This window comes from Oryza brachyantha, chromosome 2, assembly GCF_000231095.2.
Source record: "Oryza brachyantha chromosome 2, ObraRS2, whole genome shotgun sequence".
NCBI lineage: Eukaryota > Viridiplantae > Streptophyta > Magnoliopsida > Poales > Poaceae > Oryza > Oryza brachyantha.
Window position 1 is genome coordinate 24,495,356 of NC_023164.2, and position 16,566 is coordinate 24,511,921.

At 44.3% G+C, this 16,566-nt stretch overlaps 4 protein-coding genes and 1 long non-coding RNA gene across 6 annotated transcripts; 2 read left to right on the forward strand and 3 right to left on the reverse strand.

Moving 5' to 3' along the window:
* The first annotated feature begins 1,966 nt into the window (after positions 1-1,966).
* On the forward strand, positions 1,967-5,002 carry LOC102721709 (galactoside 2-alpha-L-fucosyltransferase-like). Its single transcript, XM_006647895.3, has 2 exons — positions 1,967-2,294; positions 3,324-5,002. Exons 1-2 carry the CDS (start codon positions 1,973-1,975, stop codon positions 4,847-4,849), a joined length of 1,848 nt encoding a protein of 615 aa, XP_006647958.2. The 5' UTR covers positions 1,967-1,972; the 3' UTR covers positions 4,850-5,002.
* Positions 5,003-7,007: 2,005 nt separating this feature from the next.
* On the forward strand, positions 7,008-9,851 carry LOC102721989 (galactoside 2-alpha-L-fucosyltransferase-like). Its single transcript, XM_006647896.3, has 2 exons — positions 7,008-7,322; positions 8,227-9,851. Exons 1-2 carry the CDS (start codon positions 7,037-7,039, stop codon positions 9,660-9,662), a joined length of 1,722 nt encoding a protein of 573 aa, XP_006647959.2. The 5' UTR covers positions 7,008-7,036; the 3' UTR covers positions 9,663-9,851.
* A 29-nt stretch (positions 9,852-9,880) lies between these two features.
* LOC102722274 (photosystem I chlorophyll a/b-binding protein 5, chloroplastic) lies at positions 9,881-11,519 on the reverse strand. Its single transcript, XM_006647897.3, has 6 exons — positions 11,205-11,519; positions 10,987-11,119; positions 10,748-10,860; positions 10,524-10,628; positions 10,325-10,413; positions 9,881-10,233 (listed from the first exon to the last, which is right to left on the reverse strand). The coding sequence occupies exons 1-6, from the start codon at positions 11,414-11,416 to the stop codon at positions 10,097-10,099; spliced, it is 789 nt and encodes a 262-aa protein (XP_006647960.3). The 5' UTR covers positions 11,417-11,519; the 3' UTR covers positions 9,881-10,096.
* Positions 11,520-12,920: 1,401 nt separating this feature from the next.
* LOC121053608 lies at positions 12,921-13,984 on the reverse strand. 2 transcript variants are annotated; one of them, XR_005811161.1, is made up of 3 exons: positions 13,917-13,984; positions 13,599-13,815; positions 12,921-13,332 (listed from the first exon to the last, which is right to left on the reverse strand). It is a non-coding gene; the product is annotated as an uncharacterized LOC121053608 (long non-coding RNA). The 2 variants fall into 2 exon arrangements; XR_005811162.1 differs by having other exon boundaries at positions 13,458-13,815.
* A 1,398-nt stretch (positions 13,985-15,382) lies between these two features.
* LOC102722553 (ethylene-responsive transcription factor ERF109-like) lies at positions 15,383-16,323 on the reverse strand. Its single transcript, XM_006647898.3, has one exon. The coding sequence runs from the start codon at positions 16,321-16,323 to the stop codon at positions 15,628-15,630; it is 696 nt and encodes a 231-aa protein (XP_006647961.2). The 3' UTR covers positions 15,383-15,627.
* Positions 16,324-16,566: the final 243 nt, after the last annotated feature.

Sequence of the window (16,566 nt, forward strand, 5' to 3'; positions counted from 1 at the left end):
GGGACCGACATGCCACTACCAACACGTAGGCGCCACCGTGACATGTCACGTTAGCGGTGGAGTCGATTGGAGCCCATTTAGACCTATATGACATCCCCGGATAAGTTCAGGGACCCAAAAATACATTTTGAGAGTTCAGAGACCTAGATGATACATGTATACAGGTTTAGAGACCGCTGGTGCACATCACTCTGTAATAATCTTCTCTAATTCCGAAAGCAAGGCAATTTCTCGGCCAACGAGAGTGTCCACGTGGCATATCCCATCGCTCAGGGAAAACACGCAGCGGACCAGCCAACTGCCTTGCTCGCGCTTGCATGTTCGCTCATGAAAGCAGTACTGCTTGGTTTGCCTCATCATGAACAATCCGGAGACCATCCTTGCTACTCGCTAGACCCACCTAGATTTTTTTAAAAAAATATAGTGATCATATCGCCGGGACCCACACACTTATAAAAAAAAGCAGCGCCATTCGATGCCGCCGACCATAGTAGACTCAACATAATACCGGCTGCTCCCCTCGTCTCCTAAGTCTATTTGACACTACTCCTAAATTTTAGTTTTTTAAGAAATATGCATCTAAATAAAATTTCTAATTTCTATATAGCTCAATATTTTCTATAAATCGTATTAGTTTTGAGGGTAGTTAATATGTTTAAAAATATAAGTATTTATAATAGGTGGTTTAGTGAATTGTGAGGTTAGATAAAAATATGTCATTTTAGTCTTTCTCTGAGAACCCAATTATCATAGTAACCATTAATAGGACGAAAAATCATAATAATCAACACATAAATACCTATAGTGTTAAAAAGTTTACCGTACAAAAGTTATATGTTCTAATAAAGATAGTATTTATTACATTTTCTAAATTGAACTACATTGCATGTATAAAATTTATAACTTTAATTTTAAATTAGTACAATAAAACTTTACTATTCTAAAAAGGTCATATGTAAAATATTCAATAAGAGCGCTAAATACAGACGCATAGTTCCAATAACTAAACAAATAAAAATCTCGCAAAAAACTAAATAAATATACACACCCACTGGTTAGTCACTGTGTTCACCTCAACTTTTTTTTACTACTTATGATTTATATATATTTTTCTATTTTCGTTTTGGCTTATTTTGTGTTGTGTAATGAATATTAAGACGTAGACGATAAACAGTTATCATGGTAAGTTGGTAAAAATTTTAGAGTGAGATATGTAACTATCAAACATCGAATACATATGATAGTTGCAATGGGCTAACTGGTCCAATGGGGTTGCTCATTTACATTTCAGCGTGGCAAAGCCACGTAGCCTTTCTAGTTAAGGGACTAAGTTGAACCTTTTTCCGGTGTTCAACAAAGGAATTAGACGGATTTGCATTGGCCCGGCCCACTTTGCTGTTGGGCTACATAAGGGACCTGCCGTCCTAGTGTTTGTTGTCGGCCTGTTGGGACAAGATAATGAGCCTGATCCACGTATTCGGTTTGAAGTGACCATATTGTTTCATTTACGGTGTTTGAGGTTTAAACTGAGTTTGCAAGTAGTCATAAAATATGTGGCAGTCAAAATTGGTCTGTTCAATCCGGGACATGAGGCACGTGCAGATGCAGTTAATGCGTTCAATTCACCGCCTGGTTAAAGCTAGCCCAAGTGGCGGTAAAAAGAAGTGTCCGGTTTCAATCAGTTTGGCATTTACTGGTAGCAATCTCGATGCATATCATATGCCTGGGAGTCGAGATGAACGGTCAACCATGTAAAAACGGACAGCAGCAACGCAGCACGCAGCACGCAGCAGCAATAGCCCGCGCGCGGCAAATGCGGAGCGCCTAATCCCACGCAAGTTGTCTACTGCGAGCCGAGCTATACTTCTATTCCTACTTCTTTGCAGCACAGTGCAGTACGGCACCTCCTCTCTAAGCCTAGCCTAGCACGTACGTACGGCTAGGAGTCTCACCGCGTGAGGGCGATATAAACATGCAGGTGCAGCAACGCAAGCCCAAGGCCTGCGGCGAGAGCGGCGCGGCGGCGGCGGCGCGAGGAGGAGGAGGAGGAGGGGACCTGCAGCAGCAGCATGGCGACAGCTGGCAGCTGGAGGCGGCCGAGGAGGCCCTGGAGCGCTCCGCGCCGCGGAAGAGGAAGGCGGCGGCGGCGGCCGCCGAGGCGAGGCGGTGGGGCTCGGTGGCCTACGTCGTGCTCGCCGCCTTTGCCATGGCTGCGCCGACGGCCGTCGTCCTTCTTGGCGCGCGCGCCGGCGCGCCCGCCGTCTGGATCGCCGCTTCCAAGGCCCTGCGCCGAGGTGAGTTCCCCCTTCGTCTTCGTCCTCCTCGTTCATTTGCATATCATCTAAATAGTCATTAAAAAATATAAAAAAAAATTTAATAGGATAGTTTAATATAAGTTATATCACTTCACCAATATACAAGTTTAAATTCATCTTCTACAAGTTATATAGAAAAAATAATAAAAATAATTATAAATATATGTATAGTTAGTTTTAGTTTTATTTTTTACTATAGCTTGTAGAAGTTGAATTTAAAGCTTGTAGAGTGACATAACTCACATTAATCTTAACTTTTTTATAATTCTTGATGATTATTTAGATAACACTCGTGCTAAAAATTATTTCCTTGGCCGTTACGTCTGGAAGCACCGCGCAGTTTTGCAACTAGTGTACAGGTTATTTTAGTGGTTTCAGGTTATTTTAGTCCTGACCGGTTCAGTGCGCGCTGAAACCGAGCGATAGAACTATTTTCTGGCTCTGTTAGATCTGATCGGCGTGTTTTTCACCGTTCTGTTTCGCTGCGAGATCTTCACTGCGAAATGCACACACTGTAAGGCCTCTTCTGAACGCAAAATTGCAAAAAAAAAACCCGCAAAAATAGGAATAACATATGATTTTTGACATGAATGAAAATATTGAAAGATAAAAATGAACAACAATGACCGTTTGAATAGATAGTACGAAAAACAAGAATTAGAGCAGAGAAATACACTCAAAAAAATTTCCAGTTGCTAAATTCCCTCCAAAATCTCTCCCTAGTTATTATATAGAAATTTTATAGGATTGTAAGATTTCCAATCCTTTGGTTTCAAAGGACAAAACAGAAAACTTTCCTATGTGATTCAAATCCGACAAATTTCCCACGTTTTCCAAACAAATAAAAAGCCCGGAATTTGTGACTGAGCTAGATGGGCCTCGTATAACGTCGTCAGGTAATATCTGGGCTTTGTTGCAGCCTTCTAAGGCCCATTTAGCTATTTTGCACCGCAGTTCACGTGTACAGTACACGATACGCCTTACAATTTGTTTCTGTACACTGTACAGGTTCCGACGACGTACCGATCCCATTGGCGCGAAGCGCGGCCGACAAACTCCTCGGTGGCCTCTTGCTCGAGGGATTCGACGAGGAATCATGCCGCAGCAGGTACGAATCATCGCTGTACCGCCGGAACCCGGGGCGGCGACCTTCTCCGCACCTCGTCGCCCGGCTGCGGATGCACGAGGAGCTCCAGCGACGGTGCGGCCCCAACACGGAGTCGTACAACCGCGCTGTGCAGCGGCTGAGGGACGGCGGCGGTACCGCCGACGCACACGCGCCGGTAGACGAGCAGTGCAAGTACCTTGTCACCATCTCGTACCGCGGTCTCGGGAACCGGATCCTCTCCGCCGCGTCGGCCTTTCTCTACGCGGTGCTCACCGGCCGCGTCCTCCTCGTCGACCGGAGCAACGAGATGGACGAGCTCTTCTGCGAGCCGTTCCCCGGCACGACGTGGCTACTCCCGCGGGACTCCCCGCTGGCGACGAGCCGCGCGAACTTCAGCGCCGACGCCGCCGAGAGCTACGGCAACATGCTCAGGAACAAGGTGATCAGGACGGACGGCAATGACGCGCCCGCCGCGCAGACGCCGGCGTTCGCGTATCTCCACCTGGACCACGGCTACGGCGACGACGACAAGATGTTCTTCTGCGACGACGACCAGCGGGTGCTGTCGAACATCCAGTGGCTCGTGATGAGGACGGACAGCTACATCGTGCCGTCGCTGTTCCTGGTCACCACGTTCCAGGAGGAGCTCGACGCGCTCTTCCCGGAGCGCGACGCCGTGTTCCACCACCTCAGCCGCTACCTGTTCCACCCGGTCAACCATGTCTGGGGCCTCGTCGCCCGGTACTACCGCGCGTATCTCGCGCCGGCGCGGCAGCTGGTCGGCGTCCAGGTGCGCGTCTTCGACCACAGGCAGGCGAGGTCGCTGCACGTCGTCCTTGAGCAGATCACGTCGTGCGCGTGGAAGGAGAAGCTGCTCCCGGAGATCCTCGACGTGGATCTGGAGCACGCGGGCATGCCGCCGCCGACAACGCCCGCGGCCGGCGGCAACAGTTTCAAGGCTGTCCTGATCACGTCTCTCCGGCCGTGGTTCTACGAGCGGATCAAGGGCATGTACTGGGAGCGCGCGACGGCGACCGGAGAGGACGTGGGCGTGCACCAGCCGAGCCACGAGGAGTACCAGCACTTCGGCGAGAGGTCGCACGACGGCAAGGCGTGGGCGGAGATGTACCTCCTGAGCCTCTGCGACGTGCTGGTCACCAGCGGCTGGTCGACGTTCGGGTACGTCGCGCAGGGGCTCGGTGGCCTGAGGCCGTGGGTGATGTACAAGCCGGTGAACATCACGGCGGTGCCGGACCCGCCGTGCGGCCGGGACGTGTCCATGGAGCCGTGCTTCCACTCGCCGCCGTTCTACGACTGCAAGACGAAGCGCGGAGTGGACACCGGCAAAATAGTGCCTCACATTCGACATTGCGACGACGTGAGCTGGGGGTTGAAGCTTGTTGATCCGAATGGAATTGAAGACTAGCGCAAGGCTCCACGCGGCAAATCAATCTTTACGAAGAATTTAATGGCGTGCTTACATTTGTACAGACCATTACGTCCATTTTAAAATATAGCTACCCTTATATTTAGATAGGGTCGTTCAAATATTTGAAAATTTTAATTTCATCAATCAAATCCGGTCACTTTTATTGAATAATAATTTAAAGACATGCATGCAAGTCAAAAATCTCATACAAGCCCTTCTTTTGACCCCCGAATGTATTACGCGTGTGTTTGACAGAAAAACAAAAGAATCAAAAGTTTGATCAATAGCAAAAGTGATTTAGATATGGTCTCCAAGATGCTGCTTTGACTAATACTTTCTATGGTAAAAAAATATTTAACATTTATAACAAGATTTAATTAATCGAGTTTCCAAAATTGCAACAACTATATTCTTGTTAGAGTAAATTTATAAAACCAAGTAAGTTTATAATATTATGATAACACCTTTCAATAAAATTGTATGGATATTATTTATTTTATATTTAAACAAAGCATTTGAGAAATAAATTGTTTGGAATTTTATAAAATTAACAAAATACTGTCCTAAGTGACATAATTTTGACCAGAGAGAATAATACATATACATTATAAAAAATGTTATTTCTAATAAATAAGTTACATATGATAGTTTGTTTTAGTGACAAATCTAATAATATCATTATAGGATGAGCAATTATTTTAGTCTTTTCTAATTAATATTCAAATTTTAAAATGTATGATTTGACACTGTTCTAAAGATAGGTATATTTTGTGGAACGGAGGTACTTCCTCCATTTTAAAATATAAGTATTTCTAAAATTCGAATTTTGTATCACAATATAGGCATGTATTAACCAATTCCCGCAATTTTAATCATTAAAATGATTTCAGAGCTAATCAAATGCTTAGACATGGCATGTAATCAGTTCAAAATTTAAAATTTGACCACTAAATTGACTAAAAAAATAATATTTTAAGAGTACATTTTAAGACACAAGTAGCGATTTGGGACTATAATGACACAAGTCCTTAAGTCTGAATATACATTTTAAGAGTTTATAGACCGGCATGACATATCCTGCATGTTTAAGGAGTAAGGACCACATGTACAATTTACTGTCTTGTGTACTTCTAATGAGTATTTTACCAAAACATGGGAATTATAACTGAATATAGATGACTGATATATTAGTCGTTTTATCGCCTACCACTATTTAGTTTGTCATAGAATAGTTAGAAATTAAGGTTTTCTGTTTGTACGGAGGAAGTATTAGTTAATAAATTGACTCTTGTTAAACTAGTATCCGAGCTGGCGCACGGTTGCGGCAGAGTAATACGTAGGTTCAGTGACAAATCTATTATTACCGCTCGTAAGGGTGGCAAAAAAAAAATGTCCTGGCAGAGTCCCTGTGCAACAGCAACCATGAAAGCAACACCACCCTTTCAGAAAGCAAAAGAAGCTACAGGTACCGGGTAAACGACAGCAATAAATACCACTATAGCAACTAGATTAGCCAATTCATTCTGTACCAGGGGCAACAAGATGTCGGCATCGACTGTACGAGGTGCCAGGCAGAGAGGGCAACAGCCCTCCAAATCGAACGGACCAAACCAACAGCTAGCTAGCACGCTCGCCTCGTCAACCGCGGAATGCGGCGAGCCGCGCATCACCGGAAGTCCGGAACACCCGACGCTGTCGCCGAGGAAAAGCGAACACTCCACTCCTGCCGACCACCTTTCGACCACGCCGAGGTGCTCCGGCCCCTTCCACGTTCCACCGACGACGTTGCCACCGTGCCGTCACGTCAACCCCACTTTTGTTTTGAGTTTTTTTCACCCGAAAACCCATCAAAAATTCACGCCCAGTCTTTTCGTAGTCATTTATACATTTTAATTTAATTTTTTAACTTTAAATTCAGTGTAAAATTTAAGTTTTTCACCACAGTTTATTTTTTAATGTTTGCTTTTAGTGATATAAAAACATGAATATAAAAATTTTATTTATAAATTACTTTTAATGTTTAATATAATATAATATCCCCGTGCTGCGGCTTGGCTCGAAACTCCCCCCGTCTCTATTTGAGCCGAGGTGGCTTTTCTCGTTGCCTTTCTTCGTCGTGCCACGCCAATTTGACCCCGCTCTTTTCTACCGCGAACCCGAGGGCTCGCGCGGGCGGGCTTCCACATGGACCTTAAGGAGCGGATCCGCCGCTCGCCGCCGATGACGCCGACGCCGCCGCAGGGGGAGGAGGCGCTTCTGGCGTCGTCGTCGCCCGGGCCCCGCGGCGGGAGGAAGGGGCGGGCGGTGGTGCTGCCGCTGTCCGCCGCGGCGCTCGTGGCGGGCGCCGTCGTCTTGCTCTTGCTCGCCGGGGGCTCCGCGGCGCGGAGGGGGCAGTTCCTCGACGCTGATCCCACCGGTCTTTCCCGGGGCGGTGACCGTGCTGGCTTGCACCTAGCCCAGTCGAAAGATGGTAAGAAAATGGGCGAACGTGTTTGTAGTACTACCATTTTTTTTTTGAGTTGCCTCTGCTCTAGGACCATCAGTTAATCCATGGCAGTTTCAAAGGTTGTGCGTAGAACTGTAGATCGCGACGTTGCATCAGTTAATTGACGTGCTTGTCTTTCTTGACCTGTTCCTGCTTTCTGTCGTAGTAATGCAAGCTCTGTCATAGTAGTACCAAGAATTTGACGTAGTACTGTTTTAACCTTTGGACTTTGGGATGCTACGAGTTGTTAGATTATGACTTGCTTGAATACATATATGTATTTTTCTTCATGTTGATGGTCAGTGAGGGGAAGTAGTAGTTCTAACTTCTGATGTTAATGCTAGCAATTTAAACATCATTGTGTATGTGTGGGATATCTACTGTTGCACTAAGAAATCAATACATTATACATGCAGATAGCTTGGAATTGTTGTTTACAGATGATCCCCATAGCATTCTTGCTGAAATGCTCTGTTCTGTTTTTCCATGTTAAACATTGTCAGTTGTTCTAATGTAGGTTTCTTCCTATTATTATTCTGTAGATTGTCCTTTCTATCTACCTTGCTGTGCATTTCTTAACTTTTGAAACTGTCAACTTATAATGTTACTCGCAAAGTCCATAATCATTTTTTATCCGATACATATGCATATGTTCATTGAACCGAGAATAGAGTCATGCTTGAATAACTAAAACCCTCCATCAACTTTAAACTGGTCCCAGTTAAGTGCAATACAATAGTGGACGAATTTATTTTCTTATTCTTCTATAGATTGAAAGTTCAATTTTAAGGTATTGCATATGTTCTTTTTTAGACAATGGATAGAAATCCGGCCAAAGATTACAGGGATACTCTAGTCTCATTCTGATACATTCTTGTTCTTGTGTTAGGAGAAAATGGCACCCTAGCATCTTCGGAAGTTGTCGATGACAAACTACTGGGTGGTTTGTTAACTACTGGATTCGATGAACAATCTTGTCTAAGCAGACATCAATCAGTATTCTACCGTAAAGAATCATCCTACTTTCCATCTGCGTATCTTCTGGAGAGATTAAGGGAACATGAGGCACTTCAGAAGAAGTGCGGTCCACATACTGAATCATACAAGCAAGCTATCAAGCAGCTAAAGTCCGGACATGATGCTAAGGTTATGGACTGCAACTACTTGGTCTGGGTAGCTTACAGTGGTCTTGGGAACAGGATTTTAACAATGGCTTCAGCATTCCTCTATGCTCTCCTCACAAAAAGAGTTTTACTTGTCGACGGTGATAAAGGCACGTCAGATCTTTTCTGCGAACCATTCCCTGAAACGTCTTGGTTACTTCCGTCAAAATTCCCTATTAAGCAGTTCAGGAATTTCAGTAATGGTTCTCCTGAGAGTTATGGAAACATGCTGAAAAACAAAGCTATCCATTCTAACCCTGCATTTCTTTACCTCCATTTGGTGCATGATTATGGTGACTATGATAAACTCTTTTTCTGTGAGGATAATCAGAATTATCTTCGAACTATTCCATGGCTGATTCTAAAATCAGATAATTACTTTGTACCGTCACTTTTCCTGATTCCAGCATATCAAGAGGAACTCACAAGGCTTTTCCCTCAGAGAGATTCTGTTTTCCATCACTTGGGCCGTTACTTGTTTCACCCTAGCAATGTTGTGTGGGGCATGATCACAAGGTATTATGATTCTTATCTAGCTAGAGCTGATGAAAGGCTTGGTATTCAGATCAGAGTCTTTGATCATGAACCAGGCCCATTTCAGCATGTCTTGGATCAGGTTCTTGCATGCACGCTGAAGGAGAACCTGTTACCAGAGACCAATAGTCAACAGCCAATTATCTCAACACGGAATTCTAGGTCAAAAGCTGTTCTTATTACTTCTCTGAACTCAGGATACTATGAAAAGTTCAGAAACATGTACTGGGAACATCCAACCAAGAACGGTGAGATAATTAGTTTCCACCAGCCAAGCCACGAGGAACATCAGAGCTCAGACAAGAAAATGCATAACATGAAAGCATGGGCTGAGATTTATCTATTAAGCTTGTCTGATGTTATGGTCACTAGTGCTTGGTCAACCTTTGGGTATGTTGCTCAGGGTCTCAGTGGTTTGAAGCCATGGCTTTTGTTCAAGCCTGAGAACCGCACTGCACCTGATCCACCTTGCCGTCAAGTTTTATCTATGGAACCTTGCTTTCATGCTCCACCTTTCTATGATTGCAAAACCAAGAGGGGAGCTGATACTGGAAAGCTTGTCCCACATGTAGGACATTGCGAAGATATGAACTGGGGGCTTAAGCTAGTTGATCAGAATGAGTGGTAGATGTATTTTCTCTTTTTTAAATCCATATATGTACAGTATGGCATTTTTTATGATATAGGTTACGCTGTATCTATGTTATAGGGAATCCTTTTTCTGACGTGGTTAACACAAATGCAGTGGTATGAAGTGTGAACAGTGAACTACTGCATTTGTTCACAGACATAAATTCAGTGATATTGTCATGAGAAATTTCAGCAACATAACAAATCACACAAATATGCAAGTATGCCACAGCCTAGGATCAATGGCTAGGGCTGGAAATTTCTCTTTCATACACTATTAGTATAGCTTTGCACCCGATGAATCTCCATTTTCATTACACCTGGACTTTGCAACTGTGTAATGAGTTATTTATGCTGTCCACAGACATTGTGAATGTGTTGATCAATAGTTTAAGACAAAGAGAGAAAAAAAGTCTGTGGTCCAGCATATTCTCAGGGAGAGTAGAGTGTGTGAATGATATTTTTGTTGAAGGGGTCTGAAATATGTGTCAAAAGATTGTCGATGGGTCCAACATGAGTCACTGATGCTTGCACGAAAAAGCCGAGCATAGCAACCATAGCCAACCTCCCTGGGATAGTCGGAAATAATGTTAGCAAACTATGAATATTACTATGGATTTATGATGCAAGCAAACTGTACTTAGAGAAAAGTGAAGCTACCATTCTTGATTTCTTTCAGTTTCACTTCATGTGCATTCTCTATATCTTTGTTCAGCCCTAGTGGATTAAACAGGGGACCTCCAGGGTAACTGTCAAGATTGAGAGTTTTATTAGCTGTAGTTAAAAGCAGATAACCATGAGGAGTTGCTCACGTAAATTGCTTGGATACTTCATTCTGGAGCAAATTGCTGATATTTACCCTGGTTGTGAACCTGCAAGTGCAGCCTCGATACCAAGAAATGTTCCTTCCTTTGCCTGTGATCCTGGATTAATAATGTCCATGTACCTCTTGGTTTCAGCAAATCTGTTGGGTAATTGATGTTACCATGAGATTATCTCTCTGAAATCATCATATCTTTTAAACTATGAGTTACTGAAGCTTTCTTTTACCACTGAAAGTGTTTCAGTTGGATGCTGAATTACCCCATCAAGAGAAGCTGGACAAAGAAGAGTGCCTTGGTGTTGGCGAAGTCGAATTCTGTTGCACCTGCTTCAAACCAAACCGGCAGGTTGCTGATTCCTGACACACGAATCAACTGCAGAGAAACAATGACAAATTTATTTACACTATGCACCATATGTAGAAAGCACAACACATCACTGAAGCAAATCGAGCTATTGTTTGGATTCTGTTGCAATGAACAGATGGTCGAGAAACTTACATCAGTCACAAGGATGCCGGCAACACCTGCCATCGCAAACCGGCAGTGCACAAGCTCGGCCTGAACATACCACTTCAAGTCTGCTGGCTCCTCCCCGAGACCCAGTGGATCGAACCCGAAATCACCAGGTAAACTGCATCCAGAAATGCCAACACATCGATCAGCGTTATGTCATCTGACACAGAAAACAAAACTGCAGAGATTTTCAGGTAACTGACGTGCCGTCGAGGTGAGGGGGCGGATCGAGCCCAGGCAGCCAGGTTGCGCGCTCGGCGTTGGCTCGTACGGCAACCCGGGCTCCTCTCGGTGACTGAACAACATGGCATCCAGGCATGGCAGCCATGCTTCTGCGCAAAGCTGTAACCGGCTTTGGGGAGAGAGTGCAGGTGTGCAGGACACGCCCATGGCAGTTAGCTGCCAACGACGCCATGGCTGCCACTGCTTCCTTGCTTGCGGAAGTGCAAAGCTGCAGAGGAGCCTTCTTGGGGTGCTGTTTCTTGGGGGATTGGATGGATGTTGGATAGAAGCCGAGGATACCGAATTCAGAGGCGTTCACAGACTTGGGTGGCCTAGAGTTTGCTTGCTGTCGCTGTCTCTGCTTTGTTGGAGGCTTGGAGCTTGCAGTAAGCCGATGAAACATTTTGCTTCAAGGATGATATAAAACTTACATATTAGGAAAGGCCTAATATCGGTTAAATAGATAAAAATAAGACTTTAAAATTAGACTGGCTAGCCCATCACCTTGTGGAGCTAGCTAGAAAATCCTTGGGTGTTTCTCGTTTCAGGTATGATATACAGGGAATTCTCGAGGCACTAAGTAGATTGTCGTTTTATTTACTTCTTTTTTTTTTGCATGCTTAAAGATGATTTCAGTCATTGAGCTACTAATAGTTTTTTTTTCTTTTTGACGATGTTACAATATCTTTTAGTAAACCCTTTACTAGTAGCGGTAGCAGTGCAGTTGTATTTTTATAAATATATTAAATATTTTATTTGAAATTTTAGTGATATATATTTATCAATTTATCTCTTTTAATATGGTATATGACATAAAAATTTATTGTAAAGTTATATTAATAGTTTTAATTTTACCTTTATAGATTTTCTATCACATAATTGTTACGTCAATGCAACATATACGAAAACTAAAACAAGCAAGCCGCATAGGCACCACATTACCCAAAACTAATATGGTCAAGGGATTTGATTTGTACTATAAGTTGGGTATATTTTAGACCCGGTTTTACAGATGCGAATGAGATTCGACCGATATTTTAGGAATCTAAAATGGACCTTTTCCTGAAAAAAAAAACCTTGTACAGTCTGGTTGTGACTGGGGCCCAAAGAGCGTGAGGCTGGTTGAATCTGAACGGCCCACTAGTCGCCCACCAAGAATGGGCCGTTTCACTTGCATGTTGGACAGTCTGGATCATGATTTGGTTAGTTGCTAGGCAAGTTAAGCGGTTGCAATGTCTAGATTTGCGCACCCTGTTGCACATTTTTACTGTTGCAAATATATTATTTTGCTTTTGTAGCAGTGAATCTGTACCGTTAGATGAAAATATGGACGGCTTAGATTGATTGCAGGTTTTCTTGGGCCGTTAGTACCAACGGCACCTGATCTCAATCACAACAATATTCGGCTCGTTTTAAAAATCAAGACAAGATGCCGTACCAAGAAGAATCTCCTGTTGTTGCTGATCCAGCTACGATCTGCTAACAGTACTGCTGATTTTGGCCCCACCCTACCCTTAGAAAAAGAGGATTTTGCTCCTAACGACATAATTAAATCGGAGGTCGGCTTGGCATTCATAGGGTTTCCGCGTACATACAACTGTAGATACGTGTATTAGATTCAGACTTGATCCAAATTTTAAAATTTAAATTTAGAGTTAATTTAGGATATATCTAAGTTATTTTCTTAGTTAGGCCCTATTCGTTTCAGAGGAATACAAATTTATAGGGATAGGAAAAGTGGAGGATTAGGAAGGCACATGCACTTCAATCCTACAGGAAACCAAACCTCAGGAATTCAAAAGTAAAGTGCATTTGGATCCATCCAAAGGAAAAACATAGGAACATTCTGCTACTTGAAGAAATATATTATTTTTTAAAGTTTGAATCAGCTAGCAACCATTTGAGCATGTCTGCCTCAACCAGCCGTTAGTAGTACATTTCAAGTTCATAATATAAATAGCTCCAGAGCTTGTATCAAGTAGCACCGTTCACTTCACTTCCTCTTTCTGTTTGCTCATCAAAAGAAGCTTGCTTGCATCAATTTTTGGAGAATTAGCTTGCTCATCATTTAGCCAACACAGGCACACAGCTATACATCATCACTTGCTCCTGGAACAATAAGGTTAGCACTTGTTCAAGTTGTGCAATAAAATCGTTAGTTTTCATAGGAAATGTTATGATTTTTACTCTCTTAACTTAAATTCACAACCCTAATCACTAATCAATGGACCAACCTCCGCGTCCGAAGCCTGCTGTCCTGCGGCAAGCCTAGAACCAAATACATGCGGCCTGCTTGTACTCTACAGCCAAGATCTATGGAAAAAAAACAAAAGGGGCAAAAGTCTGCATATACCACTGCAAGAGGATGCACAGACCTGCAATAAACGAGTCTCGTCGATCCCTGCGGCCACTCGTCCCGTCGTGGCCGATCCCCACCACCGCTTGTCCCCTCCTCCCAGGTCCTCGCCGCCGCCCGTCCTCGCCGATCCTCGCCGCTCATCCCGTCCTCCTCCTCGTCGATGCCGCATACGGCAACGGCTGAGGCGAAGGTGCCTGCTACTGGTAGGACGAGGTCTTGGAGAGATTCATCGACTGCGGAGAGAGAGAGGGGGATTGCGGACGAGGATACGCATGAAGAGAGCGAGAGGAAAGCTGTTTCACAGACTAAGAAAAGATATTTATTCGAGCTTTACAGGATTTTTTTATTATTTCACGCTTGCCTTTTTGCCGCGAGAGAGCTACCGCGCGCGCTCATTTCCCGCCATGAATTTTCCCATAAGGTCGTACTGGAGGCAAAATTTCCTCCGTTTTCTTCTTGGGACCCGTACGATAGGAAAAAATCCTTTACTTTTCCTGCCATTCAATCCTGTAAAACGAACATGGTTGATAGGAATAAATCTGCTACAAACAGTATTCCTCCACTTCTCCTGTGAAACGAATAGGGCCTTAAAAATACGTATATAAATGTTTTATTTTTAAATTATTTTTATTTGTAATATAACGTTTGACTTTTTTCACCGTTACTCCGGTATCTATCCAGGCTGTACCAGCAACTCGGCAAGAAATATCTATCTCCAGAAGCCAGCTCTACGTACTTCTGTCCCAAAAAAACCAATTCTTCGGTTTGTTTATGTGCTCAGCGTTTGAAAAATTTTCAAAAAATTAGAAAAAAATTAGTCACACATAAAGTACTATTTATGATTTATCATCTAATAAAAATAAAAATATTAATCGTAAAATTTTTTAAATAAAACAAAGAGTTAAAAATTATAGGTAAAAAAGTAAAAAATTGATTTATTTTGGGACGGAGAAAGTGCTCTATTACGATGGTGGTTTTGCAGCATGCTGCAAATTGGATGGTCGGTGTCTGCGCGTTGGCCTCAAAGCGTGACAGGTCGGCACCATCTGCCACCGATCGATCTGGAGCGTTCTTGCAGTTGCATCGGTGTATTAATATATTATTGTATTCATAGATTTCAGACACGTTAGATATGATTGACAAGGAACGATGCAAATCCGATGCGAAAAGGCGGTGGTCAAATGTCAAAACGGTGCGAGAAAGCGACCCTGCCTCCAGTGGGAAAAAAGCGTCTTTGTTGTATGCCTAGCTTAAGGATTTTGATAATTATTTAAGATTATAGATAGGAGTAAATCTAATAAAATTATAATTACCTTTGTTAAAATACTAACATTTCTAATCTGGTTCAATATGTAATCATTGGTTAGAATCATGGAAGTCATATATAAAGTATTCGATTATGATCCCAAAATCTGAATCCTATAATTACTCATATTTTATAAAAGCGAAATTATATTTTTATTGAAGAATATATAGCACAGAACAACAAGCTTAATAAATTTACCCCAAAAATATAGATTTAAAGCCTACTACAAATTTAACATTAATTCTATCAAAAAATACTGTTTAACTTGATAAAATAACAGTGCTTTAGATTTACTCTAAAATATATAGTAATTACATCACTAAATCTTTAGTTTATGATAGTTTGGTTGAATTAACTGTAGTTGTGTAAAATTTGTATGTAAACAAAATTAATCAACTATTATCATGAAGTTAAAAATAAAGACATTTTAAAAAATCACATATAAAAGGTTCTGGTAACAACCGAATCGTTTAGGATTAGAAAAAGGTGTCCGTTGCTCCTTTATCCATTAAAAATAACGATTAATATGAAGAATGGAACAGTATCATTTGTCTATTTCTAATGTTCAAAAGGCGGTGAGAAATATCTCACTTTGTACTGTTACATCACATCAGCATTAAGCAGCAGTAATGGTTACTGTTGATTGTTTGATACTTTGAGTCATCAAGAATAGAGCAGAGAAAAAAAAATGGAGCAACGAGCAATGAAATGGTGACGAAGTGACGAGAGAGATCATCGATCATGGCATGGACCAGAAGGTGCCGTCGTCTAGCATCATGATCTCCTGGAGGCCATCCCAGATCTCCTTGTCCCTGGCCGCCGGTGCATGCTCCGGCGCGTGCTGCACCGGCGACGACGCGTTCGAGCCGCAGTTCTCCCGGAGGCTGTCTGGGACGGGGAGCGAGCGCGGTCGCTGCGCGGGCGAGGAGGCCGGGAAGTTGAGCTTGGCGCGGTGGCCGCGGAACTCGAGCGCGGCGACGTCGTAGGCGCGCGCGGCGTCCTCGGCGGTGTCGAACGTGCCGAGCCACTTGCGCACGGCGCGGTGCGGGTCGCGGATCTCCGCCGCCCACTTCCCCCACGGCCGCCGGCGCACGCCCCTGTACTTGCTCCCCTCGCCGTCGCCGGCGGCACTCCTCCTCCGCTGCCGCCTCTTGCCCACGCCGCCCTTCACTCCGCCGGTGGCCGACGCCGCCGCGGGGGCGCCCGAGCACTCCTCCTCCTCCCCCTCCTCCCCCTCGTCGCTACTGCTCGAGCCGGCCGCCAACACCAACTCGCCGCCCACGCCGCCGCACGCAGCAGCAGTTGCCGGGAGCAGCGCCGGCACGGCGGTGTCCCCGGACACGACGGAGATGAGCGCGCGGATGAAGAGCGAGTCCTCCCGCTCGCTGTTGGGGAGATGGAACCCGCCGCCCGCGCGCTCCAGCCTCGGCACCATGGCCAGCCTCAGCAAGGTCAATGTCACGCAAAAGCTCGCCTACGTACGTACGTAGTTGCCGCTGCCGCTGCCGCTGGTGGTGTGGACCGTGTGGTCTGCGCCGGGTTATATACCAGTGGGAGTAACGGTGCAACGCCAGCGAGACGCACACGGAGAGACGAAGCGGCGCGGCCGCTGGATCACGTTCTCATCGTGGGTGGGAACCGGCGCGGCGAGAGACCGAGGAGAGCAGGCAAGACGACG

Excerpts from the sequence above, each read along its gene's own strand:
- LOC102721709 (XM_006647895.3), top strand. The coding sequence starts at position 1,973 with ATGCAGGTGCAGCAACGCAAGCCCAAGGCCTGCGGCGAGAGCGGCGCG. Across the intron at positions 2,295-3,323 it reads TTCCAAGGCCCTGCGCCGAG|GTTCCGACGACGTACCGATC; the intron begins GTGAGTTCCCCC and ends TACACTGTACAG.
- LOC102721989 (XM_006647896.3), top strand. The coding sequence starts at position 7,037 with ATGGACCTTAAGGAGCGGATCCGCCGCTCGCCGCCGATGACGCCGACG. Across the intron at positions 7,323-8,226 it reads CCTAGCCCAGTCGAAAGATG|GAGAAAATGGCACCCTAGCA; the intron begins GTAAGAAAATGG and ends TTCTTGTGTTAG.
- LOC102722274 (XM_006647897.3), bottom strand. The coding sequence starts at position 11,416 with ATGGCGTCGTTGGCAGCTAACTGCCATGGGCGTGTCCTGCACACCTGC. Across the intron at positions 10,861-10,986 it reads CCGGCATCCTTGTGACTGAT|TTGATTCGTGTGTCAGGAAT; the intron begins GTAAGTTTCTCG and ends GTTTCTCTGCAG. Across the intron at positions 10,234-10,324 it reads ACTGAAAGAAATCAAGAATG|GGAGGTTGGCTATGGTTGCT; the intron begins GTAGCTTCACTT and ends CGACTATCCCAG.
- LOC102722553 (XM_006647898.3), bottom strand. The coding sequence starts at position 16,323 with ATGGTGCCGAGGCTGGAGCGCGCGGGCGGCGGGTTCCATCTCCCCAAC.